Consider the following 18522-nt stretch of genomic DNA (forward strand, 5'->3'; position numbering starts at 1 on the left):
AGCTGGATTGTAGGCAAGCAATGTCCATAGGACCTAGCCCTATGAATCACTATGAGATGGATACTCGGAGTGATTGAGATTTCATTCCACTATACCTACAAACCTACGCACAATCTCTCTCTCTCTCTCTCTCTCTCTCTCTCTCTCTCTCTCTCTCTCTCTCTCTCTCTCTAGACATTAAATGTTACGAGAATATCCCTCATTTTGGTTATTCTGGGCTTATACCACTATTGAATGACCTAATTTCTTAGGCCTTTCAATTACTCAGATGTAAGAGTAGGCTTTCTTTTCTATTTAATGAAGTAATCAACATGAACACGTGGTTAATTAACCATATGTACATCTAATGCTGCCAATTTTTTTACAAACAAGCTCATGGGATCCTTTGGGCTAGCAATAGATATATTCATAGGGCTAGCAATAGACCTAGTATATCAAAGCCCAAAATACTGATTCACTACCTTAGGGCTCATGCACCTACCTTGGCATACGAACCTTCTCCTAATTTTTAAAAAAAAACAAAAAACACCAATTTGGTGTGCATGCTCCCTTATTCCAGTACTACAATCGCTTCATGAGCCATCATTTTTTCTACATGAGGATTATTGCTTTTTTCCCTTACTACTCCTTACGGGTCTACCTGCATGCAGCCCTTCTACATCCCCACTTCCTACAACGTGGGCATGCCACCCACTGCATGCCAATTACAATTTGAAGTTGGGCTCCACCTCGCTACAAGATTATTCTTGTGTAGCAATGGCTTTAAAGGAAGTATGGTTTTTAGATTTGGTGCAGCGAGGAACTTACTATTTGAGGGATGTTGTGCATGACACTACTGCCTTACAATTCAAAGAGAAGCTTCTTGGCCCCTATTCCTACATACAACCAAGGTCAACTATGGAGAGCTCCACGCAGTTTGCCTTTAGTAGGCTTTGAGTTTTTTTTTGCATTATGTTTTGAGTTGACATCAATAACACGTGGGTTTCTTTGATAACACTTGCTTTCCATTGCCTAACACATCTCTTTATTGTTGGTTGTGATGGTGGCACGTCTAGAAGGAACATAACAAAAGATGGAAATCCTCTCTCCTACTTTGCTTTGTATTTCATACCAATGGTACATTATCTAGTTGAAAGGTGTAGCTCTTGTCCTTCTGTACTTTTGCATGAGTAAAGGAAATTTTCCTTTCTCTTGCTACCTCCTACCCATGAGACACGTATATCATTATTTTTAAATATTTATTTTAATTCATGTCAACATCCAATGCTACAACTATATACGACTCAACTTTTTTATGTTACTTTGATTGTACACCAACAAGCAATGATATTGATGGAGCAAGTGATTAAAGTGAACGGCAAAGGGCACCGAGGTTTCGATGAATTGATTTGCAATAATGACCTATCTTGTTTCACCTCTCATTTTGTTTTGTTTATGATTAGCTTCCCCCCTTCTTTTTAGCTATCATGTCATATCTTAGTTGAACAGAAACCTTTCTGGCAATCCATAGGATCAGCAAAGACTTTGGCAGTTTAATTCTTTACCTTGATTATCTAAGATCGATTTAATGAAAGGAGCAAGGGCAGCTATGCCATGTGGCCACATGTGATTGGCCTACTAAATGAGGATAGAGAGAGAGAGAGAGATAGAGAGAGAGAGTGAACAAAGCAATGGTTAAAAAAAGAAGGTGAAGACTGCACAATGGCCTCAAGAAGTCATCATTTTTTCCTCTAATAAATGATTATTAGAACACATTTGACATGTTAATGGACTTTGTGTTCATGAAAAATGTATCTCAGCTTAATATTGTACCGTGTTCAATTTCAAAAATGTCAATTGATAGTAAGGGGAAAATGAGAATTTTTGCCCCAAAATAGAGAAAAATAATATAAAACTTGAAAAATAAATCAAAATGTTAAAAATTCCTCTTAACAAATTCAAAAAAATGAGTTTTATATGTCTGAAAACAAGGTAAAGATTTACGACGGCCTACAGAAAAGAGAGAGAGAGAGAGAGAGAGAGAGAGAGAGAGAGAGAGAGAGAGAGAGAGCTACCTCGACTCCAACGAAGTGAGAGAGTGGGGGGGCACTCCCACACAATAAAATTCAAAAACGTTCAAATGCCACATAGAAAACATCCAACAATTCAATTCAATGGTAAAGGAATTGAACCAAAAATCTTCGCTTTTCCTTATGCCCTTATGTATGAGTATTATATTAATTGACCTCATGAAAACATAAAGCATATAAAATATTAGTGAGAGTTTAGGGATTGATCTAATTCTTGTATAAATATATCAATAAACAAATTACACAATAAAATGATACATGCTATCAAATGAAATAAATACATAATATCTTTAGGATTAGAAATGAATATTGAAAATGTCTAAACATATTTCCTAATAATAATACATGCACTAAAGTAACAAAAAGACATTTACATATCAAAACAAAAAGTTGAAAAAAAAATCATAGTCGTTGTGAATTTTTTTAAGAGTTAATCCCTAATAATAATACATACATTAAAGTAATAAGGTGACATTTGCATATCAAAACGAAAAGTCGAAAATAAAAATTAGTGGTGAACAAATTCTTTCATGTAAGGACAATTTATAAATTTTTAGTTAGAAATTGTCTGTAAATGAAAAAAAAATTTCAAGGAAAAAAGTATGTTCAAAGCTGACAAGAAAGTAATTAAATCCTTTAATGAAGAGACCTATTTATAAACTAAATAAATATTAAAAAAAGTCAAGTGAGCATTAAATAAAGGGACCAAATTACAATGATGAAAAGAGACAATTACATTATAAAAGAAAAATATAAACTTTATAAAACTTATAAACTAAACAAAGATTTAAAAAACGAAAAAAAGTCAATTGAGCATTAAATAAAGGGACCACATTACAATGATGGAAAGATCTATTTACATTATAGAAAGAAAATATAACCTTTATTAAACAAGGAAGTCAATTGAGCATTAAAAGAAGGGACCAAGTTGAAATTATGGAAAGACCCGTATACATTATAAAACAAGCTCACCTGACATGTGTCGTCAATCTATGATTCTTAATCAATGGTCCAAAAAGTGCACCAATTATCCACCCACTCTCCTATGGCCTTCTGAAGGCCAAAAATGATATTTCTTGAACACTTTAATGGAGAGAGATGAGAGAGAGAGACACACACATGCTCATTTTCATAATGAAAATATTCAAATGAATATAATAAGGCATGATATGACTTGAAAAGTCACCTAGAAAAGTTAATGTGAAGGTGACCATTTGATGGGGTGAAAGAATTGCACGTTTTTCTCTACCACTTCCCTATGGCCTTCTTGGCCAAAAAGAGATCGCGTAGAGACAGACACAAGGTGAACTTGTTGAACAAGAAAACCTCGGAGTCATCGGAGCATGCAGCCTCGTGCACGGTGGAGTCGTTGAAGCGTGGGAACTATCTGGTAGTGACACAGCCCCTAGGCAATCATATGCTAGCATTGGGTAGAGGCATGATACCAGCCGATTTAGTGGGAAGGAATCTGTTCGAGCTCATCATGCTGGTACCGTTCCGCATTCTGTCTTTAATTTTTAAATTCAACATCAGGAGTGCTATGCTAACTACAGTTCGTAAGTATCGCAAGGCATGAAGGTTGAAGAGCAACTCTGAGCTGGCTGTACCAACTGGCATGCGAATTAGCCCTTCTCAAAGGGTTTTCTCTTGTTATCTATAGGAACTATAAGCAGTAGGGCTTATAATTGCAGCACCTTTGTAATCTCTCCTTGATTGTCAACTGCCATTCAAAATGACATGGTGTTAAGGAACAAGCAGAGAGCGAAAACAAATCAACATATGTATCATCGATTAAAATGACCGACTGTGCCCTCCCTGATTTTGTTACAAGAAAGAAATGCTTACGTTCGTCAAGGAAGGGCATGTTTACAAATCCTGGGCACATCAAGGTCACCCTCATGTTGCTGTATGGCAGCAGTTCGCAACGCACGGACTCCGCCAGACCCCTCACTGCGTATTTAGATGCCGTGTAGGCAGCATGCCCATACATGAACATCTGAAACGCATCAAAAATTTAGCACCAAAGGACTGATACAACCCCAAGAGGTGTGTGTGTGTGTGTATGAGAGAGAGAGAGAGAGAGAGCGCTTACAAAAGAAGCCAAAGATGATATGAAGACTATCGATGCAGGATGCGTAGCACTGTGTTCTTTCAAAGAGGGAGGAGCTTCATGAAGAGGGTATATGGAGCCATTCAGATTTGTTCGAATGAGAGTATCAATGTCCTTGACTGACGATTTTTCAAGGTAGCCTCCTCGTGTAGGGCCTGCATTGCACACCAGCACATCAATGGGCTTCCAAAGTAAGGCCTGCCTCACAGATGCAGTTATCACAGCGTAGTCACCAACATCGGCAACCTGGGATCAAGAAAGGACACATTAGAAGGTTTATCTAGCCATAAATGAAAATCCCGCCAATGCAGAACATACTCTCTCTCTCTCTCTCTCTCTCTCTCTCTCTCTCTCTCTCTCAGAGCACAAGGAACTACTCTTGGAATGCATTGAATGCAGGATATGCACAAGAGGACCAGGACTAGGAAGCTGTGAACTGTTTTCAGCAGATGTGAAGCAAGAGCTATCTCCAGACGCAATCACCTACGTGTAGCTTGAAGGCATCCCAACAAGTCTTTGACGAGCTTACTATGCGGGATGTCGTCTTGTGGAATGCATTGATTGCAAGATATGCCCAACAGGATCCTAGCGCTGGGCTGTTTTCAGCAGATGCAAAGAGAGGGAAGCTTTCCCAAATGCAATCACCTATGCTTGTATCTTCAAGGCATGTGGCATTTCTTGGCATGTATACCAAATGTGGTGCACTTGAGAAAGCACAAAAAGTGCTTGAGAAGCTTATTCGGAGCGGCATCTCTTGGAATGCACTAAATGCAGGATATGCTCAAGAGGACCAGGGCTAGGAAGCTGTGGACTATTTTCAGCAGATGTGAAGCGAGAGCTATCTCCATACGCGATCGCCTACGTGTATATCTTAAAGCCATGTTGCTCTACGCAAGATGCTGATATGGACACAGAAATTCACGATGATATTGTTACTCAGATGCATACCGTAGCCGGGAAGAGAGAGATAATCGAGACCGCAAAGCTCTGGACTGTTTTCTGCTACAGCTTGAAAGCCTCCAGCTCCGGATGCAATCACCTACACGTGTAGCTTGAAGGCATCTTACATGATGACCGCAAAGCTTTGGACTGTTTTCTGCTGCAGCTTGAAAGCATCCAACTCCGGATGCAATCACCTACATGTGCAGCTTGAAGGCATCTCACATCATGCAAGATGTTGGTCTGGGCAAAAGAGTTTACGATGATCTTGCTAGTCAGAGCACACCGCAGCCGGGGAGAGAGAGTATATCATCAATGGTTGAACTAGCTTCCTCTCCAGAATCTTGTCTCTTCGAGTGCATTGATTGTGGGATATGCCCAACAGGGTAGGGCCAGGAACCTCTGGACTGTTTTTAGCATATGCGAAGAGAGGGCCTCAAGCTCCGGATGCAATCACCTACACGTGTGGGTTGAAGGCATCTCGCATCATGCTCTTGTCAATGCCCAAGAAGTCCTTGACGAGCTTACTATGCGGGATGTCGTCTTGTGGAATGCTGGATATGCCAAACAGGGTCCTAGCACTGGGCTGTTTTCGGCAGATGCAAAGAGAGGGCAACTCTCCTAAATGCAATCACCTACGCTTGTATCTTCAAGGCATGTGGCATTATGCAGATGCTGATATGGGCAAAAGAATTCACGATGATATTGTTAGCCAGAGGTTGTTGAAAAATAATGAGGTACTTGGCACTGTCGTGGCATGTATACCAAATGTCTTGCACTTCAAAAAGCACAAAAAGTGCTTGAGGAGCTTACTGTTCGGAGTGGCATCTCTTGGAATGCATAAGAGGACGTGTGGACTGTTTTCAGCAGATGTGAAGCGAGAGCTATCTCCAGATGCAATCGCCTACATGTATATCTTAAAGGCATGTAGCTCTACGCAAGATGCTGATATGGACACAGAAATTCATGATGATATTGTTACTCAGACGCTATTGAAAAGAGATGCCATGTTGACACTCCCTTGGTCGATGTGTATGCCAAATGTGGTGACTTGAGAAAGCACAATTAGTGCTCGAGGAGCTTTTCGTTTGGAACAGCATCTCTTGGAATGCGCTGATTGCGGGATACACACAACAGGAGTAGGACTAGAAAGCTCTTGGATGTTTTCAGCAGATGCATAGTGAGAGCCTTTGTCCAGATGCAATCACCTACGTATTCATCTTGAAGGAATGTGGCTCTACGTAAGATGCTGATATGGGCACAAAAATTTACAATTTCTTTGTTTGTCTGAGGCTTTTAAAAATAGAGGTTGTGGTTGGCACTCCCTTGGTCGATATGTATGTCAAATGTGGTACGCTTCAGAAAGCATAAAAAGTGCTTGAGGAGTTTCTTGTTTGGAATGTCGTCTCTTGGAACGCACTGATTACGGGATATGCGCAACAGGAGCAGGGACAAAAAGCTCTAGGCTGTTTTCAGCGGATGCAAAGCGAGTGTATCTCTCACGATTCAGTCAACTAATGCAGGGGAGCCCTGGAAAGGCTTGCTTGGTCAACTTTCTTTTGATATACTTCAAGGCATTCTTCTCCAATACACTCATTTCAACAATTCATATCCACAAAATAAGAAGAATGACGTGTTATGACTCACAACCTAGATGTTTATCATATAATGCTAAAAGCTTTGATGAAACTAGTGTAACGTTAGTGAAATTCTTTTTGCTTAATGCACAATGGGTAAATACAACCCCTTGGTTAGTTACTATTGAACTCACAAATAATGCCAATCAAGGTGAGCCGAGTGCAATACCCCTTGAGGATGGTTGGGAGTCATACACACCACCTTTGGAGAAACGTAGCCATTGATTGAGCATGAAATGTTGAGATCATGGGCAGCTCCACATCCACTCCCCATGAAACATCCTGCAAACAAACAGTGCCATAAACCAGGAGTACATAAACACTCCACATGGTTCAATAGTCGCCTTGGCATAACACGATCCAATACACACACAATCACACGAGCTTGATCCACACCATTTATTTCACTTGCATACATACACAATGGACCATTAAGTTTTGTGCCAAAGAGATTCTCTTGTTTGGTTGCCATCTCTCTCTCTCTCTCTCTCTCTCTCTCTCTCTCACACACACACACACACACACACACACACCAACGTGGGTTGCTCTAAAAATCGGACTCTATGTCTACATGGTGCAACCGGTAATAGGGGCACTTGTACACATAGACCCCCTCATCCCCCCTAAGGCGCAAGATCATAGGTTTGTGCAGGCAGATGCCTTGCATCCGAGCTGCGTTTAGAGGAGTGGTAGAGCACCCACTCTTCAAAGGCTCCATGCACGTTAAGACCCCATGCGTGAATAACAAGTGATAAAATCACAAGGCCTGCCAATGAAAAGGGCACATCAATCTATTCTAGCCTTATTAAACAAATCCACTTAGAGCTTAAAGTTAATTTACTTAAAGCTTAAAGTTTCTAAATTCACTTAGAGCTTAATTTACTTCAAGCTTAAAGTTTCTCTCTCTCAAAAAATTATTGTCGGTGTACGATCAAACCAAGGATTCATGAGATGACAAAGCAATATATTGGTTGATGTTGGGAAGAATCGAAGCTCATGAGAGAATCATCTAAGCTTCCACTCTCCATGTACTCAAAAACTAACCGCGTTTCTTTGCCCATTTTGCAATAGCCTAACAAGAACACCAAGTTTCTATGCTAAGTCTTGCTCAAAGTATCCATATTTGCTATGAGTTCTCTTTCTTAGTGATAGCTGAACTGCAACAACTTCTTGATTCCAACCATAGACCCATCTTTAAACCCAACTTTGTACACCTTGCTAGTGTCCCCTATACCAATTAGGCTCTCCTGGTGAAAATAGTTCTCCATATTATCTATAGGCTGTGCAAAAGCAAGCTTTGTAAGAGGCCTCACAAAGGTAGCCTCATTTATGCCGAGGGACATCCTCTCCCCTCCTATGTTCAAGTCAACTTTCCATAGAATGATGCCAAATGAAGATTGTTGATACACACATCAATATCTAGTTGTCCCTTCTTCGCCCCCTACGTGATACCCCACACCATCAACATACACATGGATGCCAGAGGTATGAGCATTCCCATAAGAACGTTGTAGGCCCATGGTAGCATAATAAAGTGATTATGACCATAATCCAGTCACACCATGCTAATGCATGTCTCACATGTCTTGTTATCTTTTGACACATTGGCACATTGTGGCAGAGCTTCACCGAACAGACCTGGATTGTGTTCCCAAATGCCAAGTGGCCAAAGGCCTCATTCAAGTATGTCTTAGGAGAGGTCCAATTTTCCTATGGTTCTGAGATGTGGAAGCTTGCGAGCATGCTTGCAATAGGCAAACAACCTACAGCTCTCGAACATTGTCCACAATGAAATTCAAGAGAATATCCTCACAGTTGAGAAGCTCATCGACGAGAGCTCTTCCTTAGTCCGCTTCTTGACTCCAATGCTTGGGAAATGCCAACTCACTGTCAATAAAAGCAGCACCAATCAAGATCATGTTTTAGCCCTTCTTTGCACGAGCATAGCGTTCATTTCTATACTTCATAGGACTACCATCATTCAGGCGTGTTAAAAGCCCACAATCCTCTCTGGATGACTTCACCACGCCTTAAAATCCCTCTCCAAATCATCACAAGTCATCAATATGTCATCATCTAGTTCAAACACCGCTCGTGTCTTAATCTGAGGATCACACTTAAAACGATTGCAAGGAGTTCTTTTCTTCAACCCTAATGTGGACCGGCAAACAGAGTCAAAATCCGTTTGGAGGCTGCCCTTTGTTCCAAACCAACACAATTTCTCGAACTGATGCATAGCGCGAATAATGCCTAGTATACACTTTCAGATTCCAGAGCCTTTCCTCATAGGTCATTGTGACCATTGTGAATTGTGAATACTGCCCTTCAACATGGTAAGGCTCCTCAGCTCCATTGCCAACAAAAAAAGACCGCACTCCAATACAAACTGCCACGACACCCATCACAAAGCACAAGAACACTGCAAAACTGTTCGGCCTGACTCTGCGCTTTATGGCAGAGGAGCCTCTGTTCAATGTAAATGAGGCTCAATGTAGTGTTGACGTCAGTTGAGACCGGTGCATTTTGACATCAGTTGAGAGGCCGTTGCTCCATTCCATTCTTCTGGTGAGAGTCTTCACACGGAAAATACGAATCCTATGCTCATAGGTGTCAGCACAACCTTGGCCAACACGATAGAGCTGACCATCATAGACAAATGGTCGCCCCCATTGCGTGCATAGCCTAATCTATCATTGCTCGAAATGGCTAGAAGAGAGAGAGAGAGAGAGAGCCCCTCAAAGACAAAGCTATCTCGACCCTTGGCAGTGAAGTGAAAATGACAAAGCCCCTCAAAGCCATGCTGCCATAGCCATCGACCTTGGAAAGTTGGCGGTGAAGCCTTAAGCAAAAATGAACAGAGTCGGACCAGGGCACGAAAAAAGAACCTACCCTTCACTACTTCTTGCATTCAATGTACATCGGCTCAAGAGAAAAAGTGGGGAATTATATTTTTTATACTTTGTCATATTCTCAATTCCAAGCTATCATTTCCATAACCATTTTTAAATGAGTAACTTAGTAACCAACTAGCAGGGGTGACCACAAACAAGTGATAAAATCACAAGGCCTTCCAAATTAAGGAAACTAATAAAGAATATGAAACTGAAACAAAAAACTACTAGGATGGTAATCATATTGATCTATAGAGAAAGTGATTTACAAATTACACCATAAATATTGACCGCTATGAAGGATTTAAGAATATCAAAGTGGTGTTTTGATAGGATAAACACAAACATAATGTATGGAATCATGTCAGGCCTGATAAAATTTTCTTCTTGAGATGCAATTTTTGAAGTACCCTTTTATATGCTTTGTGTAATGCAATCAATTTATATAATTTTTTATATATATCGTTAACTTAAAGATATAAACACAAAAAATGATAGGCAATTTTGAGATTCTAGCATGTCAAATGACATGAGTTTTTTTTAAAGCACATGTTTTGATACGCAAAATAGCCTTTGACCAAAAAGAAAGCGTCAATTTTAGGCCTTGATCTAAAGCTAGATCCCACTTTAAAATCTCTACGACTCTAAGCTTTAAAAAAAAACATAAGCATAGGGAATTGAATTAAAAAAGCACCCTTAAGCTCTACACCTTAAGCTTTAGATCCCTATGCTCTACACCCCAATTTAAAAATTCTACATTTTTAAGCTCTAGAGCGCCTTTTACAAATTAAAACTTTAGATCCCTAAGTTGTAAATCCCACTTTAAAAGCTTTAAAGTTCTAAGTTAGTAAGCCCTAAACTCTCACGTCTCGGGGTGACCCGCTCCCTACCTGTGGATCCATGTAACATTTTTCCCTTTCTTTAATTTAAATTTTTACCTTCTAATAAAAAAAAACTCTAGCTCCTCATTGGATTAGCTTTAAAATCTAAAAAAAAATAATCTTTAAAGATTAAAGCTCTAAAGGATAAATTCCTTCCATAAAGTTTTAACCAACAAAAATGACTACTTTAGTTATTATCTAACCCTTGACAAAAAAAAAAAAAGGTCAATTTTAGGCCTTAATAGAGGCTAGATCCCACTTTAAAATCTCTACATCTCTAAGCTTTTTAAAAAAACATGAGCATAGTGAATTGAATTAAAAAAGCACCCTTAAGCTCTACACCCTAAGCTTTAGATCCCTATGCTCTACACCCCACTTTAAAAATTCTACATTTTTAAGCTCTAGAGTGCCTTTTACAAATTAAAACTGTAGATCTCTAAGTTGTAAATCCCACTTTAAAAGCTTTAAAGTTCTAAGTTAGTAAGCCCTAAACTCTAACTTCTCGGGGTGACCCGCTCCCTACTTGTGGATCCATGTAACATTTTTCACTTTCTTTAATTTACATTTTTACCTTCTAATAAAAAAAAACTCTAGTTCCTCATTGGATTAGGTTTAAAATCTCAAAAAAAAAAATCTTTAAAGATTAAAGCTCTAAAGGATAAATTCCTTCCATAAAGTTTTAACCAACAAAAATGATAACTTAGTTATTACCTAACCCTTGACAAAAAAAAAAACGTCAATTTTAGGCCTTAATGTGAGGCTAGATCCCACTTTAAAATCTCTACATCTCTAAGCTTTAAAAAAAAACATAACCATAGTGAATTGAATTAAAAAAGCACCCTTAAGCTCTACACCCTAAGCTTTAGATCCCTATGCTCTACACCCCACTTTAAAAATTCTACATTTTTAAACTCTAGAGGGCCTTTTACAAATTAAAACCGTAGATCCCTAAGTTGTAAATCCCACTTTTAAAGCTTTAAAGTTCTAAGTTAGTAAGCCCTAAATATCAACGTCTAGAGGTGACCCTCCCCCTACCTATGGATCCATGTAACATTTCACTTTTTTCAATTCAAATTTTTATCTTCTAATTTAAAAAAACTCTAGTTCCTCATTGGAATAGCTTTAAAATCTCAAAAAAAAAAATCTCTAAAGATTAAAGCTCTAAAGGATAAATTCCTTCCATAAAGTTTTAACCAACAAAAATGACAACTTTAGTTATTACCTAACCCTTAACAAAAAAAAGCGTCAATTTTAGGCCTTGATCTGAGGCTAGATCCCACTTTAAAATCTCTACATCTCTAAGCTTTTTAAAAAAACATAAGCACAGTGAATTGAATTAAAAAAGCACCCTTAAGCTCTACACCCTAAGCTTTAGATCCTTATGCTCTACACCCCACTTTAAAAATTCTATATTTTTCAGCTCTAGAGCGCCTTTTACAAATTAAAACCGTAGATCCCTAAGTTGTAAATCCCACTTTATAAGCTTTAAAGTTCTACGTTAGTAAGCCCTAAAACTCTAACGTCTCGGAGTGACCCTCCCCCTACCTGTGGATCCATGTAACATTTTCACTTTCTTTAATTCAAATTTTTACCTTCTAACAAAAAAAAACTCTAGTTCCTCATTGGATTAGCTTTAAAATCTCAAAAAAAATAATCTTTAAAGATTAAAGCTCTAAATGATAAATTTCTTCTATAAAGTTTTAACCAACAAAAATGACAACTTTAGTTATTACCTAACCCTTGACCAAAAAAAGCGTCAATTTTAGGCCTTGATCTGAGGCTAGATCCCACTTTAAAATCTCTACATCTCTAAGCTTTTAAAAAAAACATAAGCATAGTGAATTGAATTAAAAACGCACCCTTAAGCTCTACACCCTAAGCTTTAATCCCTATGCTCTACACCCCACTTTAAAAATTCTACATTTTTAAGCTCTAGAGCGCCTTTTACAAATTAAAACTGTAGATCCCTTAGTTGTAAATCCCACTTTAAAAGCTTTAAAGTTCTAAGTTAGTAAGCCCTAAAAATCAACGTCTCGAGGTGACCCTCCCTCTACCTGTGGATCCATGTAACATTTTCACTTTCTTTAATTTAAATTTTTACCTTCTAATAAAAAACAACTCTAGTTCCTCATTGGATTAGCTTCAAAATCTCAAAAAAAAATAATCTTTAAAGATTAAAGCTCTAAAGGATAAATTCCTTCCATAAAGTTTTAACCAACAAAAATGACAACTTTAGTTATTACCTAACCCTTGACAAAAAAAAAGCGTCAATTTTAGGCCTTGATGTGAGGCTAGATCCCACTTTAAAATCTCTACATCTCTAAGCTTTTAAAAAAAACATAAACATAGTGAATTGAATTAAAAAAGCACCCTTAAGCTCTACACCCTCAGCTTTAGATCCTTATGCTCTACACCCCACTTTAAAAATTCTACATTTTTAAACTCTAGAGCGCCTTTTACAAATTAAAATCATAGATCCCTAAGTTGTAAATCCCACTTTATAAGCTTTAAAGTTCTACGTTAGTAAGCCCTAAAACTCTAACGTCTCGGGGTGACCCTCCCCCTACCTGTGGATCCATGTAATATTCACTTTCTTTAATTCAAATTTTTACCTTCTAATTAAAAAAAACTCTAGTTCCTCATTGGATTAGCTTTAAAATCTCAAAAAAAAATAATCTTTAAAGATTAAAGCTCTAAAGAATAAATTCCTTCCATAAAGTTTTAACCAACAAAAATGACAACTTTAGTTATTACCTAACCCTTGACAAAAAAAAGCGTCAATTTTAGGCCTTGATATGAGGCTAGATCCCACTTTAAAATCTCTACATCTCTAAGCTTTAAAAAAAAGCATAAGTGTAGTGAATTGAATTAAAAAGCAACCTTAAGCTCTACACTTTAAGCTTTAGATCCCTATGCTCTACACCCCACTTTAAAAATTCTACATTTTTAAGCTCTAGAGCGCCTTTTACAAATTAAAATTGTAGATCCTTAAATTGTAAATCCCACTTTAAAAGCTTTAAAGTTCTAAGTTAATAAGTCATAAAACTCTAATGTCCTCATTGGATTAGCTTTAAAATCTCAAAAAAAAAATCTTTAAAGATTAAAGCTCTAAAGGATAAATTCCTTTCATAAAGTTTTAACCAAAAAAATGACAACTTTAGTTATTACCTCAAGTTTCAACCGTGAATGAAATTCTCAAAATGAAAAGATGGATAAAAGAACTTCTCAAATTTCAAAATAAAAAAGTGACTCTTGGGATTTGTGGAGCCTCTAAGCTTTATCATTTAACATATAAGGCTGTCCGTTTCATGCTTTCTAAGGCACTGGGCAACACAAAATCTTTTCTTTGATATATGAGCTTTCATTTCATTTTTCAAAACTCAAGATATGTCCATCATTAGATTTACACACTCTTCATTTCAATGAGTGCCCACTATCTTATTTCAACCAATCAACATTTTAAGTCTATCAAAAAATACTTGAAAATACAACTCAATTTTATTCCTATTTTAGTCAGCAAAAAGAGAAGTGATCTCTATAGCCTTTGCCCTTTGAGCAGGCCAAAAATAGGCACTCACTTCATATTTCAAAACTCAAGATATGTCCATGGTTAGATTTACACACTCTTCATTTCAATGAGTGCCCACTATTTTATTTTAACCAATCAACATTTTTGACTTATTAAAAAATGCTTAAAAATACAACTCAACCCTTTTCCTATTTTAGTCAGCAAAAAGAGAAGGCAACGCTATAGCCTTTGCCCTTTGGGCAGGCCAAAAACCTTTTTGGTTTGAGCATTTTGCCCACCTTGAAAAAAGCTAAGACATGAAATTTGACTGGCAACCAGTCAAAGCTGGTTTCCTAGCGCACCATGTGGTGAACTCTAGAGGGTGCCACATCCTCTAGAGTCCGATATTTAGTAAGAGAGAACCCCCCCCCCCCCCCCCCCCCCCCCCCTCCCCCCCAATACACACACAGGCACACACAAACACCACTGTGAATACAAATCACGGTGAAAATTGAGTAAACCACTACAAAGTTAGGACGGCTCTCTGTGAGTGGAGTCAAGATCTCCAAAGTAAGCATGCACGCACATGGAATCCTATCAAATGGCCATGATAAGCACTAGTCAGGTTATTCTTTTTCATTGAATTTCTTTTAAACAAGACCATGGTCCTATGACTTTAATAGCCCGAGGTGACTACACCTTTTTTGATCGGATTAATCCATACATGCATTAATTTCATGGGATGGTTATGGGTGATGAAAACTTGTTATTCTCTACCCAAGGGGGCGAGCTTAGTTGGAATAGGGTTGGACTTGCATCACTAAGGTGGTGGGTTCAACCCCCACTAAGTGCCCTTGGCGGTATCTCAAGGAAAAGGATGATCCTAGGTGCCCGACCTGATGCACTGCGTTGGTGGAATAAAAAGCTGACTTCTCAATACTTTTTTTTAAAAAAAACTTGTTATTCTCTAAAAAATAAACCATAGTGTCTACTTGCGGATTTGTGCTAACAACATTCATCACTCCATTTAATATGGAAAAATGCATGTTGCATTAAAACCTCATCCCTCTAATGGTCGTAGGTTACGACTACTTTGATTCAAAGGAAATCATAGGACACACGTACTAAATGACTGTTTTTGCATACTAGGTGACACTTGTTGTATGGTCATGCTTTTTATAACATTTTTTGAGTATAGAAGCTTGTATGCTTGTATGCCTTAGGACTTCCCGGACTTGCCTGTCGAATTCTATCCCTGGTTAAGAAAAATAGGAGGAGCATTTGGAAAAGTCCTAGGGCAGAAATCTAGAGGAGGTATTAATCCTAAATGGGATCCACAGATCTTGATTGAAGTAGACATTACTAGGACACCTAAAACAACTGTTCCTATCAAAGATTGTTCAGGGCTTCTCCTTCATGAACAGAAAGTTCTCTATAGAAATCTGCCAAACTCTTGCTTTCATTGTTTTCAACAGGTCACTTGATCAAGGATTGCCCTGGTCTACAACAGGCTAAACCCCAAGATATGGGAGAAAAGGGAGGCAATTCGACAACTCCGAAATACCAGCAGGCAACCAACAGGAAATTTCCTACTAAACCTCAAAAGAAAAAGACAACTTACAAACCTAATACTAACTATTTTGATTTTCTACTTGAAGAGGTTTTTGATCCTTTCAACATGGATTCTTATGTAGCTGCAGGTCCCTCACAAAAGGGGACACATCAAGCTGAGGCTGCTGGTCCCTCACAAAATGGGACACATCAAGCTGAGGCTGCTGGTCCCTCACAGAGCCCTCAAGATCAACAAATACCTCCTGCTAATCCCTTGGACCAAACTAGAGGAATATCAGATACAGAGAGTGAGGGAGAGTATATAGACAGCACCCAGATGAACATTCAAGACATGAGAGATGAGGATGATCAATTTGTAAGAGAGCTAAATAACAAGGATGACCTAGCAAAGGAAGTTCTTGCTTCCTCACCAGTACCATCTGTGGACATCCTCATGTCACAGGCTGAGGAAGAGACCCTACCCAACATGCAAATTTCTAAAGCAAAGAGGAAAGTAGAGAAATCAAATGATCCAACCAGAGCTTCAGTTTCCATGGCTAAACCACAAAAGAATAGTAAGAAATGAAGTGTCCTAATCTCTCAGGTATCTCCTTTAACTACAAGGGCTTGACTGATCCTGCCAGGTCTATGGTTCTTAAGAAGTGGATGCAGGACCTTTCCTTGCATCCTGACTATATCTGTCTCCAGGAGCTTAAGGCAAAAGGCACTGACCTTTTGAATAATCTAAATAGATTGGGTGCTGGTTTTTCTTGGCATGTTACTAATCACAATGCAGGAAGAGGAGGTGCAGCCATTGGAATATCGCACAAGTGGTCCAAGCTGGTCTCAAATGTGCAAATGTCTAATAAAGGATTCTGGGTTTCTGTCTCTTTGGCTGCTCCTATCAACTTCATGATTGTAAGTCTGTATGCACCTAATTCTATCTCTGCCAGGGCTGAATGTTGGCAAGAGCTCTCTATGCTTCCTTCAAACATTGTTATGGCAGGGGATTTTAACATGGTTGAAAAGCTAGAAGACAGTTCTAAGGCTCAGGGAAAGGTAATTGCAGGATATGAGAAAGAGCAATGGGGTGAGCTGCTTTCCTCCTTGAACTTGATTGATGTTTCTACAGATACTGGTTTTACTTGGACAAATAAACAATCTAGTAATTGCTTTAGGGCTGCTAGATTAGACAGAATTTATGTGTCTGTAAATGTTCTGCAAAACTTATGGTTGGTACAATGCAAAACAGATGCCTCCATACTGTTGTCTGATCATAAACCTGTGATTTTTGAGTTCAAAAGTTCTGATAACAGCTATAAGGCTGGATGGCCGCACTTGGATCAGTCACTCTTAAACATCCCCTACATCAAGCAGAAAGTGCAAACTATTGTGGAAGAGTCCTTTTGCTGCTATCCCTCTCCTGCTAAGGCTTGGGAAGTTTCTGTACAGAAGTTATAGAAAATGTTCGCCAAGTATAAGAAACCAGCTAAAGAAACTAGAGCTAAAAGAAGGATGATGATCACAGGGGAGATTCTTCAGTTGGAAGAATCTCTCTCCAAAGCTGACCCTCCCTCTGCCCGACTTATAGAGCTTAGAGTTTCACTAAAGCAGGAAGAGCTCCTTGAGGCTAACAGTGCCCTTGCTTTCACTAGAGAGTTTTGGGCAGGAAAGATTGACAGACCCACCAAATCTATGTTTAACTTGCTAAAAAAAAAAAAGGCTAAAGATTTCATCCCCTTTCTAAAAAACAAGGATGGGGAGATTGCTGAGTCTCACAAGGACAATCTGAGTACTGTTCATGAGTACTTTACTAATATTTTCTCTGGCCTCCCAAAGAGGGATAGGAAAACTCAAGAGGCAAGAGCATATATTGCCCAGGTCAGAGGGAAGATTGTTGCTCCACACATAGCACGCTTCCTTGACCAACCTATCACTCTAGAAGATATCAAAGAAACTATTAGTAACCTCAAGACTGGCAAATCTCCTGGCCTTGATGGAATACCCAATGAGTTCTATCAGGCCTACAAGGATTTTATTGCACCATATCTGCTTCTAGTGTGGCAAGAAGCTGTTAGTAAAGGAGCTCTTCCTGCTTGTGTGAATACTGGTGTTGTAAAGCTGATTCATAAAAAGGGTAGTAGGGAGGAGCTCAGCAATTGGAGACCCATCACATGTCTGACTTCTATTTATAAAGTTTTTGCTCTATCTTGAGCTAGAAGACTCAGCTCTCTAATGTCCACCTTCATTCTGCAAGAGCAAAAGGGTTTCATTAAAGGTAGATTCATATTGGATGCCATTATCACTCTGTGGGAAGGAATGGAACATGCTATGGAAAATGGTCAGGATTTTTTCTTCTTTAAAGTAGATTTTGATAAAGCTTATGACAGAATGGAGTGGGACTTCATTCTTCAGTCTTTGTATGACATGGGTTTAGGCAGACATTTTATCAAATTTGTGCACACTCTCTTTGGAAATGCATTTGCTCGAATTGTTGTGAATGGTGAGCTAACTGATGCTATTACTCTTATGAGGTCCATTAGACAAGGGTGCCCTCTTGCCCCCTTGATGTTCGCAATTGCCTCAGATGCTTTGGGCTGGCTGGTCAACAGGAAAATGTCAGAAGGTTGTCTTAAAGGGATGAAAATTACAGGAGCTATAAAGGAGTTATGCCTTCAAATGTTTGCAGATGACACTAATGCTTTACTGAATGCAGATGTAGAGTCAGCAAATGCTTTTATGGATTGCTTGGATGTTTTTTGCAATGCCAGTGGATCTGTTATCAATCATCAAAAAACAGGTGTAAAATCTTCTAATGGCAGCCTTCCCATATCAGTGATTAATGTAGGATGCAAGGAGATACTAGATGGTCAGGTTTTCAGATTATTGGGCATACCAATGGGGTTTAAAGTTTCCATGAGTCAGAGATGGGATTG

The 18522-nt window shown here is 38.7% G+C and overlaps 2 protein-coding genes and 1 pseudogene across 3 annotated transcripts in view; 2 read left to right on the forward strand and 1 right to left on the reverse strand.

Moving 5' to 3' along the window:
- Nucleotides 1-3298: 3298 nt before the first annotated feature.
- On the forward strand, nucleotides 3299-6807 carry LOC147436461 (uncharacterized). 2 transcript variants are annotated; one of them, XM_086489344.1, is made up of 2 exons: nucleotides 3299-3558; nucleotides 4200-6807. In XM_086489344.1, exon 2 carries the CDS (start codon nucleotides 5493-5495, stop codon nucleotides 6171-6173), a length of 681 nt encoding a protein of 226 aa, XP_086345470.1. In that variant the 5' UTR covers nucleotides 3299-3558; nucleotides 4200-5492; the 3' UTR covers nucleotides 6174-6807. The 2 variants fall into 2 exon arrangements, with proteins under 2 accessions (XP_086345470.1, XP_086345471.1); XM_086489345.1 differs by lacking the exon at nucleotides 3299-3558 and adding an exon at nucleotides 3988-4115.
- Nucleotides 6808-7640: 833 nt separating this feature from the next.
- On the reverse strand, nucleotides 7641-9554 carry LOC147436462 (glucosamine inositolphosphorylceramide transferase 1 pseudogene; annotated as a pseudogene).
- Nucleotides 9555-17905: 8351 nt separating this feature from the next.
- The window catches only part of LOC147436463 (uncharacterized), a 2046-nt gene continuing 1429 nt past the window's right edge, over nucleotides 17906-18522 (forward strand). Inside the window, exon 1 of the mRNA XM_086487861.1 lies at nucleotides 17906-18522. This exon is cut by the window's right edge and continues 1 nt beyond it. Within this exon, the coding sequence (XP_086343987.1) occupies nucleotides 17906-18522 (617 nt within the window).

This window comes from Adiantum capillus-veneris, chromosome 18 (assembly GCF_014529385.1).
Source record: "Adiantum capillus-veneris isolate H3 chromosome 18, ASM1452938v2, whole genome shotgun sequence".
Lineage (NCBI taxonomy): Eukaryota > Viridiplantae > Streptophyta > Polypodiopsida > Polypodiales > Pteridaceae > Adiantum > Adiantum capillus-veneris.

Bases quoted from the DNA above. Each gene is read 5' to 3' on its own strand.
- LOC147436461 (XM_086489344.1), top strand. From the start codon at position 5,493: ATGCCCAACAGGGTAGGGCCAGGAACCTCTGGACTGTTTTTAGCATAT.